The sequence below is a fragment of the Lemur catta genome, chromosome 2 (assembly GCF_020740605.2).
Source record: "Lemur catta isolate mLemCat1 chromosome 2, mLemCat1.pri, whole genome shotgun sequence".
In the NCBI taxonomy this organism is placed as follows: Eukaryota; Metazoa; Chordata; class Mammalia; order Primates; family Lemuridae; genus Lemur; species Lemur catta.
In genome coordinates, this window is record NC_059129.1 from 135,189,885 (window position 1) to 135,210,667 (window position 20,783).

General features: G+C 36.2%; 1 protein-coding gene across 1 annotated transcript in view; it reads right to left on the reverse strand.

The window, feature by feature from the left end:
- SYNE1 (spectrin repeat containing nuclear envelope protein 1) overlaps positions 1-20,783 on the reverse strand; it is a 427,753-nt gene that overhangs the window by 266,214 nt on the left and 140,756 nt on the right. Inside the window, exons 17-28 of the mRNA XM_045544593.1 lie at positions 19,131-19,295; positions 18,520-18,672; positions 17,336-17,479; positions 14,753-14,926; positions 11,641-11,799; positions 11,185-11,349; positions 9,475-9,609; positions 7,292-7,450; positions 6,876-7,084; positions 6,159-6,267; positions 4,358-4,522; positions 1,218-1,385 (exon numbers count right to left, since the gene is read on the reverse strand). Coding sequence (XP_045400549.1) covers positions 1,218-1,385; positions 4,358-4,522; positions 6,159-6,267; positions 6,876-7,084; positions 7,292-7,450; positions 9,475-9,609; positions 11,185-11,349; positions 11,641-11,799; positions 14,753-14,926; positions 17,336-17,479; positions 18,520-18,672; positions 19,131-19,295 — 1,905 coding nt within the window. The remainder of the gene's footprint in view (positions 1-1,217; positions 1,386-4,357; positions 4,523-6,158; positions 6,268-6,875; positions 7,085-7,291; positions 7,451-9,474; positions 9,610-11,184; positions 11,350-11,640; positions 11,800-14,752; positions 14,927-17,335; positions 17,480-18,519; positions 18,673-19,130; positions 19,296-20,783) is intronic.

Here is a 20,783-nt window from a genome sequence, read left to right on the forward strand (position 1 = left end):
CAATTCATTTGACATGATTCATCTTAAATAATTATTTTCTGCCTAAACACACAAAGTCTCAACTCCAACTTTTTTTATTATCTATGCTGTAAAAATGCTAATATTATGAAATTTACTTCCTGAGTATATTCACAATGGTTAATCTGCTAAGATATTTTGGGAAAAGTTATGTTTTAAAGTAAACTTTTTATTGAAGTATAGTATTCAATCAGAATGATACAGAAATCTCAAGTGTACAGCTTTTGAATTTTCACAAAGTACACATACCAGTATAATCAAGTACGTTGTCCAAAACATGAGAAGAATTTTTAAATATTAATATAAACATGTATAATCTTATATTTCTTTGACTTGAGTAGAAAACCCGGTCTTACAATGATTGAGAACACTGTAACACCAAACATTAATTTTTTGAACTCACAACCTTTTTGTAATTATTAAGTAAATCTATAAAGCCTAGAGGCTGCTTTTAATGCAACTTCCATTTTTATATATTATAGTTATATATAAAATTAGCTAGCATTTTGCTATTATACATCAAATTAGCTAGAATTTTATCATTAAATATATTTTATTTGAATCATATTTCCATTTCTATTGAGTTGGACAATATATTCCATTTATACATATATTTTAATGATTACTACCAGACTATCAGGAATTAAGTTGGTTAAAATTGTTTATTATCAATATATGTACTAGAATTTCTGTACTTCTAGTTCTAATCCTTTGTAAGAGCATACTCTCCTGAAGGGGCTGGTGCTCAAGTAAAGTATAATTTCCCAAACTAAAATGTGTTGGAAGTTATACATTGTAGAAAAATATTTTAACATAATGACAAAGGAATAGTGATCTCAAATATGAAACCATTTGTCTATCTCTGTGCTCTCCTTCTCTGCTATGAAAAGGGCAATCTGGCAAGTTTTATACAGGTTTTCATAGCTGAGTCAATTGTCTCTCCACAATATTCCTTGAGCTTTTTGATGTCACTGAATCACTCAGTCTGGGAATTTATCTTGCAGAATATTCTGAAATATTTAGTATTTAACCGAGAGAACAGAAAACAGAAGTGTCAAATTCTTTTAACCGTTCCACTGGGTTTCTTCCTGTGCCCACCTCATCTACTCCCCAACCCAGTGGATAAATTCTTCATCTCTCTGCCTGTTAATAACTAATCAACTTCATATAAATGCATTGGAATAAAAAGGCATTTCTACCTGGTGATGAAGAAGTAACTGCTGTGCTTCAAACAGATTCTCAGTGTCCAAGATCTTCTCGGCTTGTTCCTGAACTTCTTTAGAGCCAGAAATTAATTCTTCAAGGGAGTTTTTGACTATTTCTTTGTACTGGACACAGTCCCCAAAATTGCTTAACATCTTTTCAACCTAAATTTTCATGAAAAGAAATGTAAATCATATGATACTTAGTGAAGTTCATGTAATCTTTTTTTATTGAGATATGATAGACAAATAAACTTTGTATATATTTAGAGTATACAATATAATATTTTAAGATACACACACACACACATACATATTGCAAAATGATTCCCTTAATCAGGCTAATTAGCCCATCTGTATATCCTTTCACATATTTACCTTTTTTGTATATGTGAGAACAGTTAGTCTACTCTCTTAGCAAATTTCAAGTTTACAATACAGTATTATCAGCTACAGTGATTATTCTGTACCTTAGCTCTCCACAATGTATTCATCTTATAACATAAAATTTGTACCCTTGGATCAGCATCCTTCTATTGAAGATCATGTAATTTTACATATTTTAAGAGTATGCATAGTTAAACTCTGTCTCAACCACTTGAAATATAAACACTGATCTCAAACTTTTATTATCTCACATATTTTAAGGCTTATTTCATTATTATTAAACCACGCAGTCTTTTATGGGGATTGCAAGCCTCATTTGATATGGTGCTCTGCTACATAGTAAAAACCCATTTGACCTGGCAATCAAGGCAGAATAATACAACTGTATGTATTGTGTATATCATCTCCTGGGTCTCTTTAATTACAATCTCATGACTAAAACCTAATTATAAAAGTGCCTTACAAGAATGTTGAGTTTATCCTATTTAAAGTAAATAAGAAAAAAAAAAATTGTAGAGTTGAAAAAGAATAGAATAGAAGAGTATTTGTTAAAAATGCACTCCCAATATTTCTACATAAAACATCAAAATAATTTCCAATTTTGTCATTTTCTAGCAGATTTTCTTCCTTGTCATTTTCCTGAATTTTCAACTTTCTCTTCTAACTTCCACTTCTTCTATTTTAGTTTCACCAAAGTCTTTTATTTTCAAAGTCTATCCTTCATCTTCACTAAGATCATCATTTTTCTCCCAGAAGCCTTCTAGTTTCTCCTTCTCTTAGCCTATCTTTTTCTTTGACCCTCTCCTGATCTGAGTTTGTTGAGGTGTCTTGGAGCATGCTGTTCTCCCAACAAGCAGCAATAAAACCCTGTGAAAACCACGAACTCCAGATCTCAGTATAAATCAGTATAAATCCATTGAAAGAAATGATTCTTCACTACATACTGTGAATCTACCCACAGCCTTGTTTTTTCTTACACTGGACAATTGTAAACACTTTGTGTTCAACATTCATTTAAATATTAAATTGATTATTATCAAAGGAAGGGACTGAATGTGCCAAACCCGTCTTTTCACATAAATTTATGAACAGAATGTGTGCTTTTCCATTCCTCTCTTTTTGCCTCCGCTAAGCGACTAAGTAGCAAAATACAATATTAATATAAATTATACAGAAGTTTAAGACAGATGAGTGTATAAAATATTAATGTCTGTATAAAACTTTGTAAGAGGTAGATTGTTGCTGCAAGTTCTACGGCAGTATTGTGAGAGTGTTGGGAAGATAAAGTGAATGGCCTTTCTTGGGAAAAAAAAATGTTAGTAACTTCTAATTTTAAATGCTGACAAAATGTTTTGTTTTCTTTTGGTTTTGGGGGGTGACAAAAGATATTACAAATTTGTCTATCAGTGTGACTAAAACCCTTTGTTAGACCTTGGCTCAAAGATCACCTTCATATAAGCCAACTTTTTAGCATTGCTCTTACCTTCACTCTCGCCTAAAGTAGAAAGGAAAGAGTAGAAGAGACTAAGGTAAAATTTTCACTTAAAGTATGGTAGTGGCAACTGACTAACCTTGATCGTTGCTATGGAAGATGGATAATCAAAGGATTGAAATAGTTTATGTTCTAAAATTTGATTAATCATATCTCTATTTTCAATTTGTCAAAAATTCTTAAGAAAATCATAATTTATGTATCAAAATTCTCACATAAAACTAAAATCACATGCAGTTCAGAATATTTTGGGCTTATGTAAATTCACCACTACAGTCTGAAGCAGATTTACATGGATTAAAAATATAAAAGGTTAATTGACAAACTGTTAGATGAGGGACATCTATAGAGAATTCTAGATCTTCAGAGTCAGAGAGCTTTGTAGACATTTTATAGTCCTCTGTTAGATCATTTCCCCATACAAGTTCATATTTATACAATTTCAAGAAATATTAGTAAACATCTTTTCTATTTTACATTATTACATTATCTTCCCACACACAAACTCCTTAGACTTATACAAAAACCTGGTCAGTAAAAATATTCTTGCTGGTGGTGGAAGAGGCCCTCCTAGAAATGAAGTAGATAGATTTTTATATTTTAATCTACAAAGGAATGTAGATAAACATTGAAATGCACATCTAAAAGTTTAAAATGAGCAGACCTTGGCTAAAAAGAAAATTTAACTGGCCTGCCAACTAAATGTTGAATATTTTATTATTATTAACTACTAGTTATTGAGCATTTACTCTGTCCTAGGCAGTGTACTAAGTGCTTTAAATACATTATTACATTTAATCACTGACACTGCCTTTTAGGATATTTTTAACCCTGTTTTACGAGTAAGGAAATCCAGGCTCAAAGATGTTAAATAACAAGCTCAAGGTTACACAGGAAATAGGGTATCAGATTTAAGTTCTAACCCTGGGTTTGTTTGACTTTCAAGCCTTGTTCTTAACTTCTATGATATACCTTAAACTGACTTTGAAATAACAACGCTTTTAGTAGGAGTAAAGAAGTGTGGATTTGATAAGCTTTGTGCTTTACACATAAGTCATTAACCTGAGCTGACAAATTATCATAATTCAAACATCCTACTCCCTTTTCTCAACAATCTTCATTTTAATAAATATGATAACTATTCTGTTTCAAGTATACTTTCTTTATAAAATTACTTGCTTAACTACAACCCAAAGAAAGAGAACCTTGCAGATTCCTCACTCAGATAGTCTGTTGAGAGTGTGAGGAAATGACATACCTCTGACAGCAAAGCTGTGAGAGCCTTGAAAGAGCTGGATAGTTTTGCCAGCTCATCCCCTTGCCTCTGGGCTTCATTCTCAGAAGAAACTTCAATCAAAATTTTCAGCCTGGCTTTTAGCCAACTGAGGGTCTCACCTCTTTTGGTAACTCCATTTCTGATCTCCTGCAATGAGAGAACACTTTTGATGAACAAAGTACAACTGTGAATCATAACTTTCCAGCAGAAAAGGACTCAACCAAAGAAGGCTTGCAAGGTAGAGGGGAATGGAGACGGACATTCAAATAGAGTGCCTGCTTATTTTACTTTTATACACATCTTTAACAGAAGTCCATAAGTGCTCTAAAGAATACTATTGTCTATACCAAAAAAAAATCACCTTCATAATTAGATTGATTAAATATTTACAGATATTTTCTTGATCACAATGAAGATGCTTCTCAAAGTACTATAGAAGAATATGAGATCCCAAAATTGGGAATTATAGCACATATATATATATATATATATATAGAGAGAGAGAGAGAGAGAGAGAGAAAGGGAGAGTACTTACTTTCTGTGAGCTGGAAGGAACATAGTAATTTTGGAAAAAAGAATGGTAGTCCTTTTTTTAAAAAACAGTCGATCGATTTTATTGAAGAGTCTACTTGTAGAATATTGTTATGGATGCTCTAAAGGTTTATTGCATTTTCTGCCTCATTTTTGTTAGCTTTTAAAAGTCAGCACCCCATATATTATGATGCACAAATAAGATCACAGGTCTAATCGAGGAAGGGAGAGTTTACTGGCCAGGACAACGCTAGGGAGACTGGGGCTTCAGGCCTCGCAGGGCTGGTGACTGAGGGAGTGGTGACTGGGGCAGCCCGTGCCTCCCACACCAGCTCTGGGGTGGCACAGGGCTGGGGGGTCTGCAAACAGGGCTGCTCCAGGGCATTCATAAGGCAGATGCACACTAGCCGGAAAACAGATGGTTCCAGAAGCCAGTGATCTCTTCATTCTAAAATGTGAATACTTTTTGTACTATAACAGCAACTAGTGGCAAATGTAGATATCCCTCGATATGTGAACTATGACATTACTGAGCACCTTTGGCATTGAGAAGATTATATAATTTCATTGGAAAAAGAAAGAACTCAGAGGACAGGAACAGAAAGGAAATATATTCTCCTTAACAGCAACTATGTGACTTGCAAGGGTTAAAACTGCTGCAAGATGGAGAATTTTCACAACAGTGTGTGTAAGAGTGAAAGAGTGTAAGAGTGTGTGTAAGAGTGAAAAAGTACCATTCGCAGAACGCAACCTGTGTTCAGGCCTGAGGCTCTGAGGCCCTGGCCAGGTTTATCAGGCTGTATTCAAACTCACAGAGGCTGAAATGAACTAATCCAGCTTCAATCTGACATAGAAAAGATGCTTAGAGACATTGCCCAATTTGTTGATTTTTCTGTAACCTGGCTTTTTCATGGCTGAAAAATGTATAAAAGCATATAATGTTCTTGTTTTCCATGACAATTTTTAAACCTCTGTGGGGTGATACACCCATGCAGGCAATTTTCCACCCAGGATTCCCCATTAGCAAAAGATGCCTTAGAGGCCCCACTGAGTATGACTAACTCTCAAAGCTACCAATGATTCAATAGGAAAAACCCCTACAGTTCTCCACAGTAATATGAGACTTATTTTAAGGACAATTTCAGAAACTTAATATTTTTCAAGGAAAAAAAAAAGACAACTGTTAGATTGTCTAGCTTTTGTTTTTTATTATTGGAAATTTTCCTCTAGCAAACAATGGCCATAAACTTACTTCAACAGCAAGTGTAACCTCTCCGTGGTTGGCGGTACTGATGGCCTCATCCTTGATAGCCTTCAATTGTGTCTCCTTTGCAGATATCCAAGAGCAGAACTCAGAAAATCTGAAACAACACAAACATTTTCTTATTAAAGGGAGAAAATATCAGAAGGGTTAGAATACGTCTTCTATTTTGAATTCGCTCATGGGAATTTCACAATCAAGTGGTTAGTGAATTGATTAATAAATTTTCTGGAAACTGTTCCTTTAACACGAAGCCCAGGGCAGGGGCGTAGACCACTGTGCTCAGATACTTGGAGGGAGCTCAGCTGAGGAGAACGATGTGGCCCAGTCGCTCTGCACCTGGGAGGAAGGAAGGGACCACTTGAGGTCTGGCCTCACCTGTCCTCACCAGGTGGGACACTAACCCCCACCTGCAGAAGCCCCCTTCAAGGATATGAGGAAATCAACAAGAAAAGGATTGGCCAACTCTGTCTCACAGAGATAACATCTGGAGCATTTGAAAATAAAGTGCCTCACCCTATTTCCTACTGAAACCCATTTTTTTTATCAAATGAAGCACTTTTGTACAAGAATATCAGCAAGATCATACAATCTAATTTTCTTTAGTGCATAAAATGAAATATATCTCATTTCTTGTTTTGTAATGATCTGTGAACTAAGAGAATTAAGACAGACTATACCCTTCTCTGGAGGCAATTCCAAGGTTACCTGCTAGCGTAGTCCTTCCACTTGTCTGGGTCTTCCATGAGCTTCCTGTAGGTGCTGTCAATGGCAGCTCTGAGCTCTTTGAGAGCCGTGTGACAGGTTCCTGATGTGTCCCTCACTGGGTCCCGCACTGGGAGTTTCACACACAGCTCCTCAATGAGCTGTATCCTTTTCTCACAGAGGTGATGAGGACCTTTGTCACTGAAGAAAATCTAATGAGCAAGAAACATTTCCATAATCTCAGTGAGAAGCCATACAGTACTTTTACATTTTCATAGAAAAACCAAAGGAAGACTCCCATGCAGACAACGGACGTAGAGTAAGTTATTTTTTTCAGACCCAAACTGAAATATCATTTATAACCTTTATGTAGCAACGTGACTTTACGTGACTACGTGCTTGGTGGTGGGGACACATACCCTGTGCTCTTTAATAATCTTTTCGCTGCCTTCATGGGCCACCAGCTTGGTCTCTCGCTCCAGTTCAGTTTTGCATTCTTCTACCAAGGCTAAGAATCTGTTCTTCTCCACCTCAATCTTCAGATGAAGCAAGTGATAAGGAGCTTCTCCTTGAAGATCCTACATTCCATAGGAAGATTCAGAAAAATAGGATAATGTTCCTGATTATATACATTTCCAATTGGACTGACAGAAAAAAATCCATAAAACCTTCCCTTTAGGGCCAATGTGATTTAATCACTACTGTTCACACCTGTCCACACCTACTTCGTACTTTTCCAAGGACTGGGACAACAAGGAATCCTTCCAGCCTGCTGTGGGTCAGGTGTTCTCTCAGTGAGTAGTCTATTTAATCCTCACAATAACCTCACAAAGTATTAATGTTCCCATTTTACAGATTAGATCATGGAGGCTCAGGGGTAAGCAGAAAAGCTGGGATTTTAACCTAGATTTAAATCATGCACTGATGCCACATACCCTCTCCCCTGTATGTGTCTGTTTTGATTTTGTCAACAACCCCATGAAATAAGAAGGGTAGATATTATACCCACTTCATAAAGGAGGAACATAGGAAAACTTATTAGTTAAAAAACCCAGGATTAAACAGCTCAGGGCTACTGACACCTGCTATATCCTTCTTTTCTTAGGCCACACATTGAAAAAACAAGCAAGCAAGCAAGCACTCAAACAATGCATAACATTTTATGTTCTTTTTAAATATAAGCATGAGGTTTGTCACTACCTTTAGTTCTATAATTTATTCATTTTAACTAACTTCTATCCTGTGGCATTTAAAAGGATTACCTTTAAAAGAGAATGCTAAGGTAACTGATGAGAAAAATAAGCTGTTGTATCCTAGAGAGTTTAGTGTGTGTATGTGTAATAAAATACAACCTTCAATAATAGTCTCTGTTCTATAATACACTTAGGATACATTAAGCTTCATGGACATCTTAGAAAGCTTGGGTTTCTCTAAGAATCTTTTTTTTAATGAGATGCTTGAATTTTCAAATTTAGCAATTTAAAGGTATTTCTTTAACGATAGGGTTTGTGTATGTGTGTGTCTGTGTCTGTGTGTGTGTGCACAGGGATAATTTTTTAGCCTGTTACCGACATTTTTAAAAATCCAGGAAGTAAGACAACCTGATGGAGACAGTGTCAGCAGCCAATCTTCTGAAATATTACCACATGTCCCAGCACTTGCTACCTGCAGCCAGAGTAGTCTTCCCCTTGTTTAGCACAAGGAAGACAGCCTTCCAGGGCCTCCAGTGTGCTGCCACTGCTTCCAGAATCCGACCTGCGGATTCTGTAGTTGGCTTCCATGGGACAGTCCCAGTTCTTCCACAGCATGTGGCACTCAAGTCAGACAGACGGACCCCCATGGGCCCCTGGGTCCCCCGTGCACACTCACCTGCTTTCTCTCTCTGGTTGCTGCTGCTTCACCCTTCTGCCCACCCAAATTTCTGCTGCTTCTGTAAAGTTCTAGCTCAAAACCAGTTACTCTATTCACTCTTCCAGTCCCCAAGTGGGTCCACCTCCCTCTTTCAAAGCTTTCATAAATATATTATTTGCACATAATTGGACATATTATGTGCTATACTTTTATTACTTGGAACTAATCATCTCCCTTACTGAAATCTAAGCCCTTTGGGGGAGAGGGGTATGCTTTGCACATTGTTGAGTCCTTAACCAAGAAATGTTTTAATTTATATTTTTAGATCACCACTATCTAAACTGGAGGGTAAAATCCTTCAGGGCAGCAACCATATACACAATTTTTTCTGTAATTTTAGTAGTATACCAGGCATGATTTATTCATCTGTGAAGAGTTCACTAAATATTGCTTGAATAAGTTAAATGCCCTTGCCACCCTGCCAAAGAAAATCAGGAAACAAAAAAGAGTACTCAAGTAATATGATAAAGTTGATGCTGCTAAAAAATAGGAATAACAATGTTCTATCATATTTTATCATGTTTTATTCAAGTTCAGTGTTTTGGTTGTTGTTTTGTTTTGTTTTTTAATGGAGGAAGTTGCCATAGTGACTTTCCATGAATTTCTAAATTCTCTTACAATCGGACCCGAGCACCTGCAAGTTCTCTCCCCTGTTCAGGACACACGGTGTCCCCCTCATGGCCTGACTCACCTTCCATTGTTTGTGGAGCTTTCTGACAGCTTCCTGCAGACCTGGCTGCTCCTGCTCAGGGAGGATGTCGGTGAGTTCATCACAAGCTTTCAGGAAAGCGTTGAGCACCCTCTGATCCAGCTGACTGAAAAACTCCTGGCAGGGAGAGGGGAGAGGTCATTAAGAGTGTTGGGCAGAATAAAAGGCAGCACCAGACACTATCACACCCCTAAACGGCCTCTCAGCCGGCTGTTGTGCTCTTCAAAACTTTGGAGCAACTGCTGTTTTTATTTTTCAGGAATGAACTATAAGCATCTAGAGTTATGAGTCAGAAGCCATAAAATCTGAAATTCAACTGGTACTTTCTATTTTTCAGAAAAAAATTCTTTGCAGTTTTTAAATTTGGTAGAATATTTCTAAATGTCAGTGGGAGATCCTAAAACCTGATTCCACAGTGATGGAGCTTTGGTTCCTCCTTGGTAAAGCTGGAAGGGAGGGGCAGAGCAGAAGCCACGACTAAGCCTCATAACTCCCCATTGCCTAACTGCAATGCATGCTAAGCTCTGTTGGTTCATTATGACCCCTTCCTACATTCACACATGTGCACATGTGAGCACATAGTCTACGGAATGAATTGTGGCCCTCCCCAAACTTACATGTTGAAGTTCCACCCCCAATTGTGGTGGTATTTGAGATGGGGCCTTTGGGAGATAATTAGGTATAGATGAGGTCATGATGGTGGGACCTCAGGATGGGATTAGTGCCCTTCTAAGAAGAGACACCAGAAGGATTGCTAGCCCTCTCTGCCATGTGAGAACACAGGGAGAAGGTGGCCATCTGCAAGCCAGAAACAGGGCCCTCACCAGAACCCTACCATCCTGGCACCCTGATCACAGACTTCTAGCCTCTAGAACTGTGGACAAATACATTTCTGTTGCTTAAGCCATCAGTCTATGGGATTTTGTCATGGCAGTCTGAGCAGACTAAGATGACACATGTGTAAATACACACATGATCAAATGTCACTCAGTCTCAGATGTATGCAGTGATTCAAAACAGAAAATGCCATACTGTAAAGGCATATAAACTAAATGAGGTGTTTTGCATTTTATTGTCACAGACATTGACCCTAAGTCTAGACAGCTGTTCACAAATATATTGCATTTATCATTTGAGAGTGTAGTTTATACAAATATCCACTGAAATTTCAGGAAAAGTGACTCAAAATGCATGTTAGAGTGCTGGTCATCTCATATGCCCCTTGATAAACAAGTATGAGAATCATGAAGATGGTTTCACAATACTGAGACAAGTTGTGTATCAGAGACCAGACTTCAGGTGACACGGTATCTATACTATGATAAGGGAGATGTATCAAATGAGCACAAAAGTCTTAGCCATTTACCTTAAACCATCTATTTAAAAAAATCTTTAGTTATGTAAGAATTTCCGAGCTAAATAATGAATTGGTAATTTGGAGAACCTGAATTATCCTATGAATCTACTATTCTAGGGGCTTAAGAATAGCCCACTTATAAGTCAGTTCGTCAATTGCCCTTGAAGTTCTTTTTGTGCACCACGGCTCTGGGTCTCAGACCTAAAAAGTTCCTGCCTTCCTGACTCATCTGTCCCCTCTCCCTCTGTATCGGATGAAAATGCCCTGTTTAGGTTTTCATCCCGGGTCGCTGGTCCCCGTACTCAGGTCAAGCGCCCCATCAGGCACAGACTCACAGTGTGTCTCTTCAGGAGCTCTTCCGGGTCCCCCTTTTCCTCCAGGCCCTCCTGAGCAATCTGCAGCACCTTCTCCAGCTCTGCTCGGGACTCCTCAAACTTCTTCATCAAGCGGCTGTTGGTTTCGACATGCTTCTTCCAGTCTCCAGTTTTCTTTACCATATTCTTGACGTAGAAAACAATCATAATGTGATGCTGCTTTCTCATTACAGAAAGTATCATTTAGTTAGGGTATTATTGATTAAAACAACACACTTGGAAGAAAGACATTTCATCGTGATGAGAATAATTAATTCTTTTCAATGTTAATTACAAAGAGAAGTAGAAAAATGATTTGATTCCAAGCACCAGTAGGTGAGGCGTTTTAGCCAGACTGAAAGCGTAAGTGATGACTACCTGCCTTCACCCTTTGCATTTTTCCCGGTTCACAACTCTATAGCACGGAGAGCAAATTACCTGAAAAGCAACACGAACATCTGCAATCTGTCTTTGCAGCTTCGTCTGATCCAAATGCTTTAACACTTTGCTTAAGTTCACAAACTTTTGAATGCTTTGACTGCCTTTCTCAATTAGTGTCAAGGTTTTCTTGCAGCTTTCTTGACAGACTAGCAGTTCCTACAAGGAAAAGAAACCCACAACAACATTATATACAAACAAAAGTGAGAGAGCAAGAAAGAGAGTAACAATTACAAGTAATAACATTATATAGCTTTTAGGCTTTCAATCATGAGTAAGTAAAACCAAAGGTACAGGGGAACATTTCTTTTCAAAAGAGCTCAAGTTTAAATAATTGCTGAAGTCAGTGCTTTTTTATACATGGCATTTAAATGTCACAAAGAGTTTTTTTAGGTTTTAAAAATATTTTATGTACATCTTATTAACATTAAGAAAATGACAAAGCATCAAAATTATTTGTCTAGTGTCTACCTTCCTCCAACCAGTTGATGTAACTATGGTTTATTGAGAGAACCATCATGAAATCAATCTACATATCAGGTTTTCATCTGACTAAATACATTTAACACCGACGCACATTCACTTTACTGAAAGAGATGCAGCAAATTAACTAGTATTTGTATACCCTAAGTTTATAATATTTGAATTCCTAAGCCTCATAACCTATCAACCGTATTAATGAAATAGTGGACTTTAGGTCCTACTCAAAGAAGTCACCAGATCAATGGGCCTGGGAAGACGTGCAATGGTCCCACAGTTGTAGGATGAGACACAATGGTGACTCATAGATCCTTCCACTTCTGATTGGTAGCCTGGCATCACAGCGATTTCTGCAGTAAACAGCATGGAAATTATCCAGCCCAGCCCAAGGTGGAGAGTCATTTTTTTTGCTTTCAAAATATTAAGGGAGTACAAATGTTTTTGTTACATGGATATCTTAGTATAATGCTTAAGCTGGGGCTTTTAGGGTGCCCATCACCAGGATAGTGCTCATTGTACCTGAGAGGTAAGTGTTTAGTCCTCACCCCCATCCACCTTCCCTGCTTCTTGGTTTCTACAGTTCACAATTGCAAAGATATGGAATCAACCTAAGTGTCCCTCAATTCAAGAGTGAATAAAGAAAATGTGGTATATAGATATACACACACATATATATGTATGTATATGTATACACACACATACAGCATGGACTACTACTCAGCCATAAAAAGGAATAAAATAATGGCTTTTGCAGCAACTTGGATGGAACTGGAGACCATTATCCTAAGTGAAGTATCTCAGGAACAGGCACAGAGAGTTATTTTTTGACTTGAATCCACACCACTTGCATTTCAATATTCTCAACTGCTTTCAAAAAATATTTCAAACTCCTCATTTGGATACTATTTTTGGTCATCTAGATGCAAATATTAAGACTAGAATTTTTGTTTTGTTTTGGCAAGACAGAATAAAGATATATTTTTTCCTTTTGAAGACTTAGGAGATAAAATGGTAACATAAGTTTAAAATATATTATGAAATATTATTAATATTTGTCAACAATAATATCAATAATTATTTTGATTATGGAAAGGTTATTTGATGACAATTTATAGCAATTTAGGAATGTAGGAAATGGCACCATGTCTCAAAATGAAAAATAATCTTTATCCAATATGATGAGAAGTCATTAAGATGAGGTTTGATGGTATAATCATTGTGGCTTCACTATAGATAATAATAATGATGCTATCAGTTACAGAGTACATATTGTGTGCTATTATATGCTAGTCATATTATAGAATATCTATCTGATGTAATATTCACAACACGCCTGAAACTCAGGTATTATCACCTGCATTTTAACGTGACGAAATTAAAGCTAATCAAGGCTTTGCTATTTGCTATTTCAGACCTAATATCTGAATATCTGTCTGAGTCATCTCTAATCAGTGATGCTGTCTTCCTCCCATGAATCTATTTCAATTAAAGCAGTGGCAGACCTTCTGTATGTTAGTGTCATCCTCCTCTGAGGGACAGGCTCATTTATAATAAACCAACTAAGTCAGTCAATTAACTGCAACACTCAGTAGGAGATTGCTCTGCATACAGATATGCTTACTAAAAATGAGACCAAAAATGATTATCACACCAAAGACATATGCAGAGTTTTATGGTTGTTTAATAGACCTATTCCTAAAGGCAAAGAAAAGATCTCATAAAATATAATTATACATACTGGATGGAAATGGAATGCAGTTATTTATTTTACATATATATAAATTATGTATACACACACACACACACACATTTTCAAAGTATCAAGGAATGATGACATATACTTTTTAAAAATGAAATCAACCATTTTGTCAACTAGTGAGGGAGCACATGATGCCCAAAGCTATATGTGGGAAGCAACAGTAAATGATCTCCCAAAAGAAAGTCAACATAAAAATGAAAAAAATTTAATGTATATATCTTCCATGCTTCAAAAAATACAGATGAGAAGCTATTTACGTTAAACTTTTTTATGAACTTTGTGAAACATAATCCCTAGCTTCATTGATAGAAAATTAAATAAATACAAAGCAAAAAGGATAATAGCAAGTCCTTTGATTATGGGTGCCCTTTTTGTTTCAAGACAGAGTAGTGGATTTGACTCTATTCCCAAAACATATTATTCATTTCACAGCAACCTCGTGAACTTCCCACCCTCTGCACTTGCAGTCTGGAATGCACGGCTTACGCGTGCACAGGGCAGACATTCATAAATACTTGCTCAGTACATCGGCTCACATTGCCCAGTTGATAGAAAGGGGAGCTGGGTGCTCAAAACAAATGATTCTTCCTAATTTTGCTTGACTCAGTGAATGTATTAATTCAGATGAGCAGAGCCTGGCTTGTACGTGGGGCCAGCCCTACCACTCCCCATAGACAGCGCGAATCCCCTCCACTCACAGTACATGGGCTTTCATCTTTGGACAAGATGTATTTCTGTTTTGTTTTGAGTTGCTAGTACTGTTCCAGAAACATGTTTCCCATCCTAACTGAATTTCTCTTACTGTAAGCAACACCTCAGTCTTGCTACACATGCATTAAAATAATTATTTCTACTGAAAGGGATTTTTCTTACCTGATGTTTTTGTTTAAAAAGAGCACTAGATTGTGCCTCGTGCTCAAGAACTGTTATAATTTCATTGATTTTCCCAAGTGAGTCATAAAAGGACGTCACATGCTTTTCTAATTCCTCCAACGGAACCAACAGCTGCTGAGACTCATAAAGGAGTGGGGAGTAATATTCTTTGACCTTTAAAAACACAAAGACAGAAATTCCATGAAAGGCTATTAAGTACCACAAGTTCAGGGCTCTCTCCATAGCTCTCAGGGACATTTTCTTTAGTAACATTGCCATTTGGTGCTTACAAATACCCAAAGACATTTCTTTAATGACATTTCTTTTATATTGTTAAATTTTGCTGACAAAAATATTAATAATAGAGCTGTACCACTGAAACAAATAAATGGATACCAAGTTTTCTCATGAAAATTCACCTACATCGTCCTTCTGGATAGCACTTTCCATCTAAAAGGTTGTTGTTAGTGAGCCAGATGGCATCAAATTCCACTTCATAAACCATCAACTCATTTTCACTTTATCTTGAATCTGACCTAAGACAGTCATGAATTATTATTACATCATCTAGAGCAAGCTGTGCCTTCCAGCTTTATTTTCAAGAGCTTTCCTCCTTGAGTCCTCGACTTCAGACAAACCTACGATCCTGTTGACTTACTCTTCGCAGACAGGCTTTGTGCTTCCCTACCTCCCACCAGCTCCATGCTTTCCTACCCTCTGTTTATCAACATCCTACTCGTCCCAAGCATTGAAGTCACATATCAATATATTCCTGAAGGTTCCGAGGGATGTCTCCCTAGTCTAAACTGGTGCAGCCCTCACCTGTACTTGTCTTGTACCTACATATCTTCACGATGAGGCCATAGCTCCTGGAAATCAAGAGCTCCAGAAAGTGTCTGCCTTATTCTCCTAGAATTTCCACCCCCCATACTTTCAGACAACCAAAGAAAAAACATTAATCAGTATTTGTTAGTAAACCATTCTTTGTTTTTCATAAAATATAAAGATAATAATGTGCTAACTATATCAAGAATATTCTAAAAGTAATCCTTGAAGAAAGTGGGGGAGGGTAATAATTTATTATGCTGTTAAATATACAATTATGTATGCAGAAATGTTTTTCTATTCTAGGGACATGCTGCCCAGAGAATATACTCATTAAAAGAAAGGTACCATCCTTCCGCTGCAACAAGATTCTGCTAAAATTACCTGGAACAAAACCAAGAGAATCTACCCATATGCATAAAAATTAGTGTGCTGTATCGATCTTTCCTGGGTGCAACAGAAAATCTATTGAATCTGTAGTCTCAGCTACTCAGTAGGCCGAGGCGGGAGAATAGCTTGAACCCAGGAGCTCAAGATCAGCCTGGGCAACATAGTGAGACCTTGTCTCTATAAAAAGTTTTAAAAATAATATCTATCAAAATACTGCATTTGAAATAGCAGTAAGAAGGCACAATTTGCTTTCTTAGGAACAAACTAAATCTGGCTCAGGCTGTAATGTACAAGCCCAAATGTGGTCCTGAAACTGCTAGAAAGTTATCAAATTGAAAATGTTGGCTTTAAATTGTACCCAATCTTTAGCAAATTTTGCTGGCAGCCAATATTATCATTATTGTTCATTACCTTGAAATTACCAATAATTCTATCTTGAACATTAAAATAATGAACACAAACTTCTAATACATCCCAGATTCACAGATAAAGTTTTGTCTTTTTATTCATGACTATGATTTTTCCTATTTTTGCTTTTTGAATTTTTCCACTTTTTCATTAATTCTCCATCACTGATTTTTACATAGGTTACTCTCTTCCTCTTCACCTTTTCCTCTCCTATTTGGCAGGTTTTTCTACTTTATTTTCCTTTGTTTTTCAATTCTTTATTATAAAATATTTCCATTTATATAATCACCTTTCTCTTTTATCAGAAATTAATTACCCAATCTAAGTGGACTTTGCAAACAATACCATCTCCCTGAAATTCAAGTTTAGATAGATAAAATATCCCAATGGAACTTCCAAAGCTCTTAACGAAAATCCCTCAGTACAATAGGAAAGGCTTATGGCCGGTGCATACATATAGCCGGTTCCCTGCACAGAAGTAGTGCATATATATTCTAAGCCTGAGGTGAACTCCATGAGAAAAGGAGGACAGAATTTCCATTGCTTTGTGGCTATGCTAGCAGAAAACTGCAAAAATAGGCTTAGAGTGGAGGTACGTCAAAGGAATCTCAGTAAGTTCTCATTTAAATGTATGATCCCCTCTTCTTGTTTCTCCTCTTCTTTTTCTCTTTCCCTTTCTCTGTTTTATCACATTCAGCTGCCCCTCTCAAAGCATTTACCTTTCTATAAAAATATGCTATAGCACTTCTGAATTAACAGAGGTAATACTTGGTATCAGTGTCATAGTTTTATTTTTTTTTAATTTGTGACAAAATTACTAAATCAAGAATCCCAATAAGAAACAAAGTGTGATTTGTTAACAAGTAAACAATTTGTCCACAGGAGAGAGAGGAGGTATAAGGCAAGCTGCAGGCAACGTTGGTGCCACACAGCGTGTTGCGCATTCAAGTATTTTCGCACCTTGCTTAGCTGCTCTTTGAGTCTTGACATGGTTGCAAACATTTCATTAGCTTCTTCTTGGGGGATCTCTTTGGAAATGAGGTGCACTGTCTTTGTAACCATCTTGTATTGAGCATCAATCGCAGGCACCCTCTGCTCGATATCCTGTGTGAATCATTGAAACAACTAGATTAATGCATGACACATTTCCTTTTCATCTCAGGATTCCACAGAAGGGAGAACAAAAATCAATATGCACTGTATAAAATTCTACACTTATAGTAAACTTTAGGAGAGTCCAGTTTTTGCTTCCCTTCATTACTTTATATATATATATATATGCATATATATATATATATGTGTGATATTATACAAATAAATAAAACTTTCCCTTAAAAGTGACCAAAATTTTTAAGTTAACATCAGGATTAGCTGAAGTAATCTTACACTTTCAAAAAAAAAAAAAAACCAGCATGTTAATGTAGTATAGAAACATTATATAACATGTAAATGCATATTAAAAATTTGGGGCAATTCTGACTTTAAAAAATAAACAGTTTGTTTTTTCTTAGAAAAGTAACACATTGTCATTATAGAATATTTGTAAATTAGAAATATTAGGTTAATGAAAATTTAAGTTACTTATAGTCTTCTCACACAGTGAAAACAAAAGCCAGCATCTCATCATTACATCATTTATATTTTTCCTGTGTTTATATCCATTTTTTATTTTTACAAAAACAAAAGGATGATGCCGTCGTTTGCTTTTCTCACTTAACAATACATGGTATAATAAAATCTTTCCATGTCATTAAAAACTCTTCCACTACTTAATTTTTGAAAGCTGTAGGCTATTCACAATATGTAAATACCATAATTTGTGCAATTAATCCTTTATTGTTGGAAGCATTTATGTGGAAGTGCTATCTATAGATGTCTCCTGTTTTTTCCATTGCTTTATAATCTGGCTGTAGAAAAAAAATCTCTAAATTGAAAAATTATTTTGAAGTTACTTTATATGAAGAAGACATATCTTTAAAAAATTCAATATATTTTTTATGACAGGTGCAAATCAGGATAAGCAGTCATGTCAAAATGATGCCCAGGAGACATAGAAACAATTTTTACAATGATCTGAGCAATCTGCTGATCTTTATTTTCACAGTGGAATAGGATTTTTGTTTTATGACTCAGAAACCCCTCACCTCCAAGTCTTGGATTAATAACTTGACATTCGTAAAAGAGACTTCTAAGGGTTCAGAAAGTTTCCCATGGGCTTCAGTTGCAAAAGTAGACAGGGTATTAACACTGTCTGTGTATTCTTTCTTCATTCTGTCTATCTCATCGGCTCGAGCATACTGTTAAGAAAAGGGATGGGGATATCATGAAAGCCATTACCTGTGACTGGAAGAGCCACCTACCTTCACTTTTACATCTTCTCTGGAATTGTTAACTAGCAAGAAAGATTCTCATTCCTGATTCTCATTTTAGATAAATTTGAAGTAAGTCCAGTTACTTTGAAAGGAAAAAACCAGAACAGAAATGAACTATGATTTGAAACACAAATCATTCCATGTAAGTAGGCTCCATATGTCAACATAATCCTTAATCAAATTAATGTATTTCTGTAACATTCTTCCATTAGAAATGGAAAAGAATGGATAATCAACCATAAAATATACCAGTTTTAAACACATCTATACCCTATCTTAATAAGCCCAGCCTATATAAATAAAATTGTCTTTAAAACATACTGTTCATCCCAATATTTATAATACATACACATTTCAGGTGTCTATAGATTTGAAAGACGTACTTGCTTGACTTCCATAAACAGCTCCCTCCATCGCCCATTTAGCAACAGTAATTGCTGCTTAACATCACGGGAAACCATCTCATCACATGTTTCAATTAGAAAATTGCCAGCATCGTTCATGGCAGTGTGCTGCTGAATCCAATGAGGCAAATTTCTAAAAAAATCCTAAACAATACAGAATGCACATTATTGTAAACCATAAACCATATATTGGTAACTGATACTAAAGTGACTAGAGTAGGAGAAATGTCTTTGTTCTAAAACTTGTACAAATTTTAAGGTAAATCTTAAATCTCTTTCAAAATGCAACATTTTTTTTTTTTTTAAGAGACAGGATCTTGCTCTGTCACCCAGGCTGGATTGCAGTGGTGCAATCATAGCTCATTGCAGCTTTGAACTCCTGAGCTCAAACGATCCTCCCACCTCAGCCTCCTGAATAGCTGGGACTACAGGTGCACATCACCATGCCCAAATAATTCAAAATGCAAATTTTTAATAAAGAGCTTCAAAATATGAACAAGAAATACTGAGTGTCCTTTTATAAAAACATCTATGCCATATTTTTAGCTGAGGACAAAATAAAACTGTTAAGTGTAAGAAACTTGTGCATGGTCTTCAAGCTATTAATAGTAAATACAGTGCCAAGGTCACATAAAAGCCATAACAGATTAGGGAAATACACAGACATCTCTAAAAAAATAAAAAAAAAATTTGAACTGTTATTCTTGACTTTAAAAGGTGAATCCAGTACATTAAAATAATTTAACAATCATGGGGATAAACCAACGAAAGAAAAAAATTTAAATGTCTGGGTAAAGAACACTTAATACAATAACAACTTTTCTTATTTGTTTAAGGTTTTATTGCCACATACTTGGCAATAAAACAGTTTCCAACTCATTTTAAATTAAATGCATGTGTGCGTGTGTGTGCACACACACACATCACAGTAAAAACCAAGGATACCAAAGATAATTCAAAATTCATTTCATAAGCCATGTGTGGGAGGACTTCCTACATAAATAGATGAGAACACTTCTGTTTCTGCCGGTTATATTCCTTTGGATCAAATTAACACATATGACAACCACTCGGGCACTGCCGGTCTGATCAGAAAAGCCAAAATCTATATGGGTACATAGTTATTGCCTTCCTCAGCTATACAAGCATATTTAATCTATATGAAACATAGAAGAGTAAAACATTTGAAAATGATACATCTACTTGTGCAAACAATAATATATGATCCAATCTTGGATAGCAAGCAGTAATTCTAATGTATGTACTATATTTCACAGGAACCTGGTATTTTAACATCTTTTATATATAAATTGATTTTCCACGTGAAAATGCCAAGCACTGATTAAGAAGTATATGCACTGAAATAAGTCCATTTCATGTGCTGTTTACATGTAAGTGATACTAAAGTAAAACAGTAACTCTCACATGCACACACACATACACATTTATACTGCCAAAAAATGAAAAAAGAAATCACTCCTAGCTAGAGTGAGACCCTTGACTGAGGGTTGATAACATCCAAAAAAGAATAAAGAGGTAAGAACGTGATGGTCCTGCTGTTATCTAGCGTATACTACCACACAGATTCAGTACTGTGTTAGCCAGAGTTGTTCCCATCCTCTCTTAGGTCAG